The sequence below is a fragment of the Chiroxiphia lanceolata genome, chromosome 22 (genome assembly GCF_009829145.1).
Source record: "Chiroxiphia lanceolata isolate bChiLan1 chromosome 22, bChiLan1.pri, whole genome shotgun sequence".
Taxonomy (NCBI): Eukaryota; Metazoa; Chordata; class Aves; order Passeriformes; family Pipridae; genus Chiroxiphia; species Chiroxiphia lanceolata.
In genome coordinates this window covers 304,486-316,793 of record NC_045658.1, presented here as the reverse complement: position 1 = coordinate 316,793, position 12,308 = coordinate 304,486, and the positions used below count along the sequence as shown (strand labels likewise).

The following is a 12,308-nucleotide window of genomic DNA, read 5'->3' as shown; positions in this document are numbered from 1 at the left end:
AATTCCTCAGGAAGAAACAATACTACTGGTTCTGCTTTTTTGCACAGAGCACGTCACAGCAGGGAACCTGAACAGTGACCCCCCCAGATGGGACACACTGGGATACAGCTCTACACTGGTTAATAGTAAATCATGATTGTAGACACTGTTGCTCTTTGCCAAAATGGAAGGAACTCAATCTACGGTTGCTACAGGTGGATGGTGGTGATTTTTTCCCTCTATCATGAGATCCCACCTGGAATACCGTACACAGTTCTGTGCCCCCAACATAAGTTGGAGCAAGTCCAGAGGAGGGTATGAAGTAACTGAGGGGACTGGAGCACCTCCCCTATGGAGACAGGCTGAGAGAGGTTGGGGTTGTTCAGAATGGAGAGAAGAAGGTTGTGTGGAGACCTCACAGCACCTTCCAGGATCTGCAGGGGCTTACAGGGAAGCTGGCCTTACAGTTCCTGACTCTGCATCAGGAACTGGAGTGACAGGGCAAGGGGGAGTGGGTTCAGACTAAAAGAGGGGAAATTTAGGTTACATATTGGTAAGAAATTCTTCCCTGGTAGGGTGGGGAGGCCCTGGCACAGGTTGCCCAGAGAAGCTGTGGCTGCCCCCGGATCCCTGGAAGTGTCCAAGGCCAGGTCGGACGGGGCTTGGAGCAACCTGGGCTAGTGAAAGGTGTCTGTGCCCACGGCAAGGAATGGGATGGGCTTTAAGGTCCCTCCTAACCCAAACCATTCTAAGATTCTACTTCAGAAGTGTGACTTTATAAGTGACCTCCAGCCCCCTCCACACTTACAGGGTAGATAATGCTGCACAGTCTCTCGAAGATGAAGACTGGAGTCCTGTAGTCATCAAGGCTGTAACGCTTTGCAGTCTCTATACACACTGCCATAAATGCTTTGGTTTCAGATTCTGTGCCTGCCAAGGAAAGGAAGCATTAAAATGGACACAGGAGCCACTTTTATAGGTTCTATTTAGACTCAGCACACACAATAAATCCTTCTGCAATCAGCCCCACACTTCGGTGCTCTCTTCTTTTGCGTATCCACTCCATAAAAGATGAAAGGCTATTTATTGGTATGGTTATTACTAGGAAAAGCCTTTGCATGGCTGGGCTGCAGTGAAACAGTCCCGTAAAAAGGAGGAGGCTTAAATTCCTGAAAAATAAGAGATGACCAGGAGTGTAATCTACCTTTTCTGTGCCAAAAGGAAATATTGGAAGCCATAAAACCCCCTCACTACAGTAGTCATTTCGGTAAGTTCTTTGTGTGGCTGTAACAATCTGCTTTTTCATCTTGGTTGACCCAAACATTGCATTTATGGAACAGAGGTTGTTTTACCTGTTGTCATATCCTCCAGCATCTCCAGGAGCATGTCCTGGGTTTCATCAATCAGCTTTGTCCTCTGTACCACCAGCTTCCTCAGACAGAGGTACCCGTTCAGGACCGTGCCCACGAGGCGGCTCTTGAAGTGCCGTTTGATGGACTCCACCTCCACAAAGGAGGAGAGAAGACCTAGAAAGCAGTGAAAACTCAGCAAGTGGGAGAGAATTTGATCCGATTTCTAAATTTCATGGCAGCAAACAGGGCACAATATCATAAAAATTACTTCTCCCAGCTCCCATTAAAGTTCACTCCTGTCAACCAAATGGTTGGAGGCAAAAACCCCAGCCTGGGAGAAGTGTCTTGTAAATTATAAAACAAGGAATAATAGTTTCTGGAATGAAGAAAGGGTCTAAGGAGCTTTCTAAGTGCTTGATACAAGATTCTGCACACTCTGGCATTTTTCTGTTGCAAGATATTTCAAAAGCAGATGATTGTTCCTCTTCTAATACTTAAGTGAGCTCTGATGATGTGACATGACTGATCAGTGACATCACCAAACTGGCCACTCCTATCATAAAGCAAAGAATCAGCAAACACTCGGATTCTTTCCCATGACACACTGATCAACATGCTGCTTCTTGCAAGAAGCCAGGCTTTATGAATTAGTCCACTAATGTCTGAAGAATTTGGCACAGGATACAAAAAAGAATGACCTTGTTAAAGAAGTATTTCCATCCCCAACAAATTTTTGAAAAAAGTATACACCCTAGAAGATTAAAAAAAAAGCTCTCATAGAATAGGTAGGTAGGAAACAACAGGCAGGAATAAAGCAGCAGTGTTTACAATGGTCTCAGGGACTGTGCTGTATAATAAAGTGAAATAATGAAGTTTGCTTACCACAGTTCAACTAAAGACTCAAACTGACCACACAAAATACGGAAAAAGCCATTTAGAGATTAAGTGCTAAACTGATGGCAAAAATCCAGTGTTGACAATTGCAACACAGTGAATCACATCTCTTTGAAATTCTGCTACATGTTGGTACAGAATAAGGATCACCCCAACCCTAATCCTGCTGCAGGACTCGTGTTGGTGCCACCAAATACCTGTGAGACTCTTCAAGGCATATCCCTGCTGCAAATCAGTGCTGAGTGTTGCTTCCTCCAAGGCAAGTAAACGAGCTATTTCCTGAAAACAATTAACATTATAGTTAATAGAAATTAGAGCAAGAAACTGCAATGCCAGTCATGATTGGTGAGTGTCTAACAGAGGGTGCAAAGGAACCCAGCACAGAAACAGAGCCAGTCACAGGGAAAGCAGAATTGCAACGCAGCAGTGGGGAGGGAAAGGGGATAGGAGGGAAAACCACCCCAAATAACCTCCTTATTTTCTCCCTGCACCTGCCTACTACCACTGCTTGGCTCTGGTGGCCTCCATCATGGACTCAAGGCCACCACTGACATGGAAAGTGTTACCTGCCTCTTTGGAGTGCACCAGAGATCCCCACAGGAAACTCCCACTACTCTGAACACTGCAAATTAAATGTGCTGCTTCTCCAATAGGCTGTAATTCCCACTCCAGGAACGGTAGTACACCTAATCCTCCCCTGTCTTTAAAGGCTTTTGGAGTCCAGCCTTGCAGTTGGACAACGGCTTCCAGTTCAGAGCCGGTGCCAAGGCAGTGCAGCAATATCTATACCCCTCAGCAGAGTCCCCAGAGAAGTTCATTAAAGTGCTGAGGAATTCTAAAGCTGGGGTTAAAACCTCTGTGGCTCCTGTTCAGAGGTAACAGCACTGAGGTGTGAACTTCAAAACCCTGGTAGGGTCAGCAACAGGGCACTGAACAAAGAGATGAAGATTTCAAAGCAATAAAAGCCAAACTAGCAGGTCAGTTCCCCCACACAAGTCCACACCTTGGTGATGAGGCTGCCAATATAGGGCAGAACCCCCCTGGCTGCCAGGTAGACCTTCCAGTGGGCAGGTTTGATGAGTTTCTGGTAAAGGGCCAAGTACTCAGCAGCACATTCACCAGCAATGCTCAGCTCATCCAGGTAGCTGGGAAAGAGAAACACAAGCTGACAACCATTTCACAGTAACAAGGGGCATTCCAGCTTAAAGACACTGTGGAAAGAAAGAAAAAGCCTCCAGAAATCCATCCTCCCTGTTGTCCTTCCTAACACCATCACTGATATTCATTACTTGCAGGATAAATTGGTATTTTGTCCCAAAAAGAGCTCCCCAACTGTGCTATAGCATCAGCTGGTTTAAGTTATGTCACAGGAACTGGAAGAGAGTTCACCTTATTATTTTGCTGTCCAAGAGGCAGAGAAAATGTTGTCCAAACAGCTGAACACCAGCTGCTTAATTTTGGAGAAAGTACAGAACTGCAACAGCTTATTGCCAGGCAGCAAAAAAAAAAAAGTCTCCCTAAATCTACACCCTCCCAGCTAATTAAGCCTTAAAATCCAGCTCAAAAAGACCTGTGAACCCAAGGTATACAAGGTATATACAGTTATACAAGGGAGAGATGTGAGAAAGGCTGGAAGAAGGGAGAGATTCTCATGGGAACCAGAGAAGGCCAATCCTGGAGCCAAGGGTGGCAGCACAGAAATACCTGGTGAGGAGATCGAGGACCTGCTGCTTTCGGCTGGGGATGGTGGCCAGAGCCTCCACGATGGTGCAGGCAGCCTGTCTGGCAGCCTGTGTGGCAGGAGTGAACAGCACCTGGGCAAGGGTAGGAAAATACCACAGCAGTTTGATGTGCACAGATAGCTTATCAAAAAGGCACTGCACACACTAGAGCTGTTTGGTGACTTGGTGGCAGCATTTTCTTGTTCTTCAAACACTTGATACTACCACCAAAATGTTTAGATAATGCATTGTGTGGCTGATGTGCTAATCCACACACACAAAAAGAAACATTTTTGCCCAGGACCCTCCAAAATGCAGTTGATTAGGCAGGGAGGAGCACCGTGGAGATTAAAGTTTCAGACTTTAAGGACATGCAGACTTCCAGTTAAATATTTGATGTAGTATTTTTAAGGGAAGAAAGCTCCAAATCTGACTTGGAATTAGAGGTAGTGAGTTACAGCCTCCCCAAATAACCCTGCACATGAGCTGCAGCAAACTACCAACGCTCTGTCAACTCTGCCCACGGGACTTCTCAGCTACGTTTACCTGTCGCAGCCAATTGTTGTGTCCCAGCTTGAGATCCAGAGGGCAGGTTCTCTTCCCACGGCGACTCATGAACTGTTTCCATTTCCAGACGTATTTTTCTGACAAGTAGAGCTGGTGAAGCTCAGCTTTGCTGGGAGATTTCCCGTTGGCATCTACACCTGCAATATTGAGCACAGCCCAAGAGAACTGTCAGCAGCTATAAACTGCAAACTGTTGTAACTGTCATAATTCCTATCAGACTTCCAGTGTATTTTTATCTTACTGAAATTCTCCAAACTCCAGCTGGAAAGCTGAGTGGCTTCCTATCTCTTTCTGCTGCCATTTTCACTGTTGTGTGAAGCCATGCTCAATTCCAAGCCAGATGCAAATCCCAGGATCTCTCAGGGAATTCAACCAGCTTTCCATTTGGCTGGTGTCAATTTAAATAAGCAACAAGTTTCAGTTTTTACATTTCCCTGATTATTTTCAGAGCACTTTCTGCTTAGGGTCTGAGCAACACAGCCTGGAAAAGTCAGTGCTACAAACTCTGGGGACTACCCAGCTGCACGTGAAGATGGGATCAGATGTCACGGGACAAAAGCCAACACCATTCCTAATTAAACCTGGAGGGACACACATATTCCTTCCCAAAACTGCAAGTTAAAAGCACAGAACTACCTCTGGCAGGGAGGCACTTTTTCCAAGCTTCATACGATGCTTTGGGGTCCCTCTTGAGCCACAGCTGAGCCTGTGCATGGATTTCATTGCTGTAAGGTTTCACAGTGGTGAGAGCATCCACAGGCACATCCTAATAAACAAAAAAGCTCTGTGATTACTCAGAAAACTACAGACTGTTCTCAAAGAGTAACTCCTGTAGGTCAATCACTGGGGTTGTGCCATGAAGAGGTAAATGCAGCTCTGGACAACAGCAGGGTCTGTTAACGATGAACTAAGAGATGCCCCATTCCAGTTCCTATTGAAATACCAGTAAACCCATCTCTGACATCCATCTGTGATTGTCAGACAGCCAAATCGCAGCAGAAACATACCTTCTCTCCTGCAAATCTTATCTAAATTACAATGAAGAAACCACCAATCGATATATTTTTATCAGAATGTAGCTCGATATATTTTTATCAGAATGTAGCTCTGTATTAAAAAATCTGAGACAAAAGTACTTCTATCATGTTTAGGTACTTGATTGTACAAGCTGCTGAAAGCACTAAAAACTTGCCCAAAGTAACCAAGCTGTAGCTTTGAAGTAGCTCTTTCCCCTTGCCTCAGATCTGAGGGGAAAAAAGCAAAGCCTGGGTTTGAACAGTAGTGGTCAAAGTCAGCAAAAACCAATAAAAAATGGAAAGCTGTCACCTGTAATCTGCAGTCTGCAAAGACAGAAGTCACAGGGCTTGCATTTCCCTTGTAGTCATGACCAGGAAAAGCAAGCCCTGGCCTCCTCACAAAGTAATTAATCACTGAGCTCAGTGCCAGACTTTAATCAGTAAATTCTCAGATGCTTTGCTCAGCATCTAAGGCAGTACCTTGTTTTTCTTGCTCGTTGGAGCAGGTGGCTTGATGAGCTTTTGAAGAATGCGCAGGCACATGAGGGTGATGTTTTCAACAACCACTGGAGTCTTGATGTTCACTGCCATCAGGAAGAGGCTGAGAGCTGAAAGACAGACAGAAATGTTCATTCCACTCTGAGATCTGCAAATAGTTCACACATCTACAGTTCTATATAGCACATTAAATGTGTCCAGAGTTAGAAATCTCACTACAGTGCCTGGACCTGGGCACAGCACTGTAAAATACACCTTTCACAGTGGTCACTTGAACTCACCACAGCGCAGCCGAAGTTCCCAGCAACTGTCCTCCTTGGAGATGGAATCTGTGAGCAGCAGCATTTCATACTGGAGGCTGCTAGCCTGGAACACAGACACGTGTTCAAAGTGTTGGTGATGCCCCAGCCCTTTTTGCCTTCTGATAGGTAAAAACCACAGGCTCAAAACACATGGATCTAAAAAAATTTAATCCCATGCCCATTTGAGGTGATTGTTTGAGAGCTGCAAGCCAAGCCGGGCAGAACTTCATGAGGAAACTTGAGCATGTTCGTAATCACATAATTTTGTGCTCTACTCTGACATTTATCTTATTTCCTATCAAGGCTCCAATTTTTTTCTTACAAACAGACCGTAAGAGAGAACATGTATAATTAGAATACACCAGCAGTGCAGAGGGACAGAAAAAAGAAACATGAAAACACTGGAGTCACTCACCAAGTCTGGATTTGCCCAGTGTCCCTTCAGAGCTGCAGAAACCTTCCCAATGATTAAGTCATTCATTTGCTGTGTGGCCTCTGGATTGTCCCTAATTGCAGAAGGAGAAAGAGAACACTGTTATGCTGTGCTTGTACTAAATACCAAAAGCTCCTGGGACTTCAGCTTAGCCAATAACAAATGTACAAAGAGCTGGAGTGTAGTTTGTTGATGTAAAATACGCCCATGGCAGGCAGTTGGGACTAGGTGGTCTTTAGGGCGCCTTCCAACCCAAACCAGTCTGAGATTCCATGATTCTAAGATAACTCCCTTATAAAGTTACTCCTTCTTTATCGTGTATTGACAAGGATGAGGTTTTCCAGAGCTGAAGCATCTCTAACCTGGTCAGAAGGCACATGAGCTGCCGGACCTCCTCCCTCATCGTGGCTGCGCCCCGGCGCAAGTTGTAGTCGAAGAGCTCCCGGATGAGGCCCTGGGACACCAGGATGTGCCTGATGGCAGAGTTGGTGGCCAGGGCCCGAAGCAGGGTGATGCAGTGCTCCGTGACAGCCGAGGCACAGCCGTAGCATTTCGTGGATGACGTGTGGCCACAGCCCAGGACAGACAAGGCACGGTACTGGCTGGCAGTGAACGTGGGCTGCACGGTGCTTCGTGACGACTTGGTCGCCGCCTCTCTCTGCTGGAGATCGTATTCCAGGAGTTCCTTCCGAGAGGCAAACACTTTCTGGAAACACAGAGAAGGAGTTGGGGAGTAGTGAGGCAGCACATACTTGTTAATTTGTTAATTCCATTCACAGGTTATTTTCACTGTATATTTTGTGAAGAAGCATTTTTAACCAAGTATCTCCAAACTTGAAATCCTTCACGGCAATGGCAGATTTGGGAAATCTGCTGGAAATATCAGCCTAACTCCCAGTTATCTGCTGTGTTGTCTATATTACATGCAGTGTAACACTGAAAATGTGATAAATCCACTAATGGTAACCACAACGTTCAGAAATGACCATTTAATTATTTCCCTGAAAATACACAGCTGATCACTTCTTGTTAATATTATTAAATGCAGAGTGGCAACATCCTGATTTCTGATTAACCCACGACCCAAATTCAAATCAAAGAACATCACACCTGGATGATTTTGGAAAGTTCATCAAAAGAGTTCTTGCAGTCACCACAGTACTCCTGGGCTAACTGGAGTATGTACCTATTCACACTCGCTGAGGTAGAACTTATCCCTCCACTGCTTCCAGACTCATCCTGGAACAGAAGGCAAAACAAAAAGGAATCATATATGAAGGCTACACACAAAAATAACTATTTCAGAGCAGCATCCAAGGCAAGGACCTTTGGCAGTGTAAAGGCCAGTGTGGCACTAGCCTGGAGATCAGTGCAGACTCCACCTGCCCCTTGTTACCTGGGGTTTTTCAGGAGCTGCCTCGTTCACTTTACACAGCAGGTTTTCCAGCTGCGGTCGGTGTCCCATGAGCTGGTGATACACCCTGTCAGCCTTGTCCAGGAGGGTGTTGATATTTGTTACTGCCTAAGAAGAAAAAAGGAAAGGTTATTTTATATTCAGAACTACAACCACAAAGCTCCAAGTCTTCTGTTTCTTTTGTCTTTCTATGGGAAAAACATAAATAAATGGTGACCCTGCACCCTGCCACGAGAACCACTCTGCTGACACCACAATGAGCACACTAATCCTTTGGGACAGGACACACAGTGCAGTGGGCTCTTCATCCCTTAGCAGAGCTGCTCAGGTGGGTCGGTGAAGCAAACAGTGCAACCCAAATTCATCCCCTTCTACAGCTAGGCAAAGAGATGCAGTGCTAGAGGGTTTATAAGTGAAGCACTGAATAACGTCTCTTGAAGAATTACTTATTTGGTGGAGCAAGACAACAAATAAGGAATGCATTAGTCAGTGAGAAGCCCTGAAGGAACACTGCTTCTCAAGGTGCTCCAAGAGGGATGGACCTCTGATGTGCCCACGCTGCTGCCCTGACCAAGACCTACAGCATTTCATTGATGAACCTGCTCTTAGTCTCACCTTCTTTCGATCCTCCTCATTTTCAATGGGATCCACTGCACAGCAAGGCTTGGCATAGAGCATGAAGTCAAAGCGAGCGTATTTACAGAACCCACAGGCATTGCACAGGAAAGGATCCTTCTCATCATAGTTAATGGACCTGAAAGGCAAGCCAGGAAGGTCAAAACATGCAGCTCAACTTAACTGAGGCAATAAACTCAACTCTGAACAGACGCTGGTAAAAACAAACAGGTGACTCTTAAAACATCTAAGTGACCAAACTGCCCTGGGGAAGTGAAATACATGAGGTCCATGAAAATCAAAACCTACAAATCAGGCAACAAAAAAATCCTTACAGCAGTGTCACATTCTGGCTGGAAAAAGCAGAAACAGATGTGAATTTGTTCCCAACAATTCTGCTTGAATGACAGTCATTCCCAGCAGAACATCAGCCTGGGGCACTGTGTCCTTTAGGAGAGCACAGATAAAAGGAACCGTTTTGGTTTGTAAGGTCTGGGTTTTCAGTGTTTTCACTCCTTACCCAGTTGCAGTGGGACCAGCTGCAGCATAATTATCCCCTGCAGACCAGATCAGCAGGACAGAGACCAATTTGTAACTCCTATAATCCAGGAAGGGATGTGGAAACCTTTCCATATATCAGTAATCACCTGACCTATGGAAAGAACTTGCTGAACACCTTGAATCTCATAAAATTTAGAGAGGAATATGGGATAACAATAAGGGGAGGAGAGATATCGGATAAAGAGACGAAACTGACAAAAGTGAAGGATTTCTAACCCTGTAGTGGAAGTGTGTATAGAACACAGTAGATTACCCCTGAGAGTGCTCTGAATGAGGAGAGCACAACAAAAGCCCTGAATAGCACTGTCTGTCCAGCACTGAGCAAGGGGTCCTGGAGGGAACCCCCTGCAATCCTGTACTGAACTCCATCCTCATATCCAGCCAGGCCAAAACCAACCTCCTCCTGGGAATTCTCTGGTTTGAACTTCTGAGGTCTTGACCTGAAACTTCTATGCTCCCTTCATACTGTGGTTTCGGGTTCCCTTTGTTAGTCTGTATTAACATTAAATCCCTGTAAGCCTGTTTTATACTTCTCCACTAATTTGATCGTGTGCTTTTATTAACCAGAATCATGGATTTAAATAGCAGGGAGGGTTTTGTTGAACATCCAACATGGGCATGAAGGCTCTGGCAAGGGCTGTGTGGGGAGGAAGGAGGGGGACACACCTGCACTTGTGGCACTGGTACACGTTCTCCCCACAGTTGCCGCACACACCCGGGTTGGCCGGGACGGACGCACTGCACCGGGGGCACTGCAGGGTCTCGGTGGATGCCTGGTAGTTCTCATAGAAATCAGCAAATTCAATCATCAGGTTGGAGGCCACGATGGGCAGCGGTAAATCGATCTTCACCTCTGTCTGGCCCGGGGTCAGCTGCACTTTCTTAGCTTTGTGCCAACGAGCCGGCCTGGAAAAGGGAAAGGAAGTGGTGTGGTTTTCCAGGGGGAAGTTCCTTCCCTGCCCACATGTGAAGAGAAGCCAAATGCAACCGTCTCGGCTCCAAATCTACTTTAAAAGGGATGAATGGAGAGCAGTTCTAGGATTCGTTTCCTTAGTTTCTGTATTGACATGGTATGTAGCCAGAAATACATTTTAAGCCTTTATCCTCTTCATAGAGAGAGACTTTGGGATTAAAGAGCTGTTGATGCCTCATGGAAAAACTTTAATTCTACAGACATTTTCTAGGGATTTTCACCTCCATTTTTTTATTAGTAAGGACATTTGCATGAAAACAGGATATTTATTTCTTAAAGATCTCATCTGCTCCCAGTGCTTATTCTCAACCTGAAGTCAGAATCCTCTCTTTGTGACATCATAATCCTCTCCACAGCAGCCACTCGTGATGTCACAGAGGATTAAGACTTCAAATAAGCAATAAGTGGCAGGCACAGATTAATCCCTAAGCCAGAGCGATCTGATTCTGGTGAGAACATCTCGAGAAGTAAGAAGGGAAAGCATATAAGCAGGACTGGCTCCAGACTGAGCAGTGTATTGAAAAGAAGCCATTTTTGGTGGGTAAAGCAGAACTGAGAGTGAGACCATCCAACTTTTAATTTTAATTCTACTCTGTGGCTTCAAACAATGTTAACGCTTTCGGCATTCCTGGACATGCTGCAATGTCCAAATCCTTTTTGGGTTCAAACTACACAACAATTTTATAGGCATTTAGGTGCTTAAAACTGAGCCCGTAGAAATTGAAATCCACAAATTTTGTAGGCATTTTTCAAGCTTCAGAGGATTTTTTTCAAAAATTGTAGGAGATTCAGAACAATCCCACCCAATGTGGGCTGAGAGTGATGAGGAACTGTCCAAGGAACCTTAGGAAAAACAAGAAGCGAAAGGTACCTCAATGGGAATCGTAATGTCAAATTCAGAGGTTGCACACAAAAACATGGGTGAACATACTTGTTTTTCAGCTCCACTATGGCCTGGACTGTCCTGTTGTTGTAGTAGAGATTGATGGTTCGGACCATTTTGGTTCGTTTGAGGTCCCCAATCTTCACTGTCACCTTGCTGATGGTGTGGCTGCCAATGAGCTTCACCACCTGCTGGGTGGTCGTGTACCGTGTGTCCACTTTGATGGAGGAGAGCTTGATGTACTGAGGGGACAAGGACACAGAGGCAATATGAGAACACCCCAAAACCTCAGGAGTACAGTGAATGACGCCTGTAAATGGTTGGGATCCCTACCACTGGAAAGGCTTTAAGAAAGCACTTACTGCCAGTGTCGTGCAGGATGACTGGAGCTGTGTCAGGGGAGGGTGAGGTTGGATCTCAAGAAAAGGTTCTTCACCCAGAGGGTGGCTGGGCACTGAACAGGCTCCCCAGGGCAGCGGTGATGGCCCCAAGGCTGCCAGAACTCAGGGAGTGTTTGCACAACACTCTCAGGGACAAGGTGGGATGTTGGGGTGTCCTGTGTGCTCTCCCCCCCCTGGAGCTGGACTGGAGGGTCCCTGTGGGTCCTTTCCAACTCAGGATATTCCATGACTATGATTCCATGGTTACTCACACAAAAGGGCACCTCCGGATTGTTGCAGACAAGGCAAGGATCGCTCTCCAGGTAATAGCCATCGAATTCCACGAGCCCAGACAGTGTGCTGGAATGAGGAGAACAACACTGATATATGGAATTTGGTGCTTGCTGAGTTTGAAACACATGCCATCAAATCAGAATTGCTTTAATTTCCCTACAGGTCCCAGCCTGGGTAACAGAAGTGTTACAATATAAATCACATCGAAAATCATTTGTCACTGGCAGCATTTTTGATGTAGTTATTAACTGCCAAGGTAGGACTAAGAGCACAACACTTAATTCTGCAAATCTCTATTTACCAGGCGGTCCTAATATTTTATAATTTACTGACAATGAAAGCAAAAAAGCTAAAGCCAAGCTCTGCTGACGGGGCACAGAATGTCAGGTTTTTCAGCTGGCAGAAAGGATCCTGTTGTTCTCCCAA

The 12,308-nt window shown here is 45.5% G+C and overlaps 1 protein-coding gene across 6 annotated transcripts in view; it reads right to left on the bottom strand.

Annotated features, from left to right (window-relative positions):
• Positions 1–12,308, bottom strand: part of UBR4 (ubiquitin protein ligase E3 component n-recognin 4) — an 80,489-nt gene that overhangs the window by 18,324 nt on the left and 49,857 nt on the right. For all 6 annotated transcript variants that reach the window (XR_004360620.1, XM_032708756.1, XM_032708757.1 and 3 more), the window contains 17 exons: positions 11,861–11,948; positions 11,257–11,450; positions 10,019–10,258; positions 8,792–8,930; positions 8,159–8,284; positions 7,873–8,001; positions 7,125–7,468; positions 6,745–6,835; positions 6,309–6,393; positions 6,010–6,137; positions 5,150–5,279; positions 4,493–4,650; positions 3,930–4,039; positions 3,229–3,370; positions 2,423–2,504; positions 1,332–1,505; positions 788–909 (listed from right to left, as the gene is read on the bottom strand). Coding sequence is in view for 5 of the 6 variants with exons in the window: in XM_032708756.1 (XP_032564647.1) it covers positions 788–909; positions 1,332–1,505; positions 2,423–2,504; positions 3,229–3,370; positions 3,930–4,039; positions 4,493–4,650; positions 5,150–5,279; positions 6,010–6,137; positions 6,309–6,393; positions 6,745–6,835; positions 7,125–7,468; positions 7,873–8,001; positions 8,159–8,284; positions 8,792–8,930; positions 10,019–10,258; positions 11,257–11,450; positions 11,861–11,948 (2,482 nt within the window). In the remaining variant the exon portion in view is untranslated. The remainder of the gene's footprint in view (positions 1–787; positions 910–1,331; positions 1,506–2,422; positions 2,505–3,228; positions 3,371–3,929; positions 4,040–4,492; positions 4,651–5,149; positions 5,280–6,009; positions 6,138–6,308; positions 6,394–6,744; positions 6,836–7,124; positions 7,469–7,872; positions 8,002–8,158; positions 8,285–8,791; positions 8,931–10,018; positions 10,259–11,256; positions 11,451–11,860; positions 11,949–12,308) is intronic.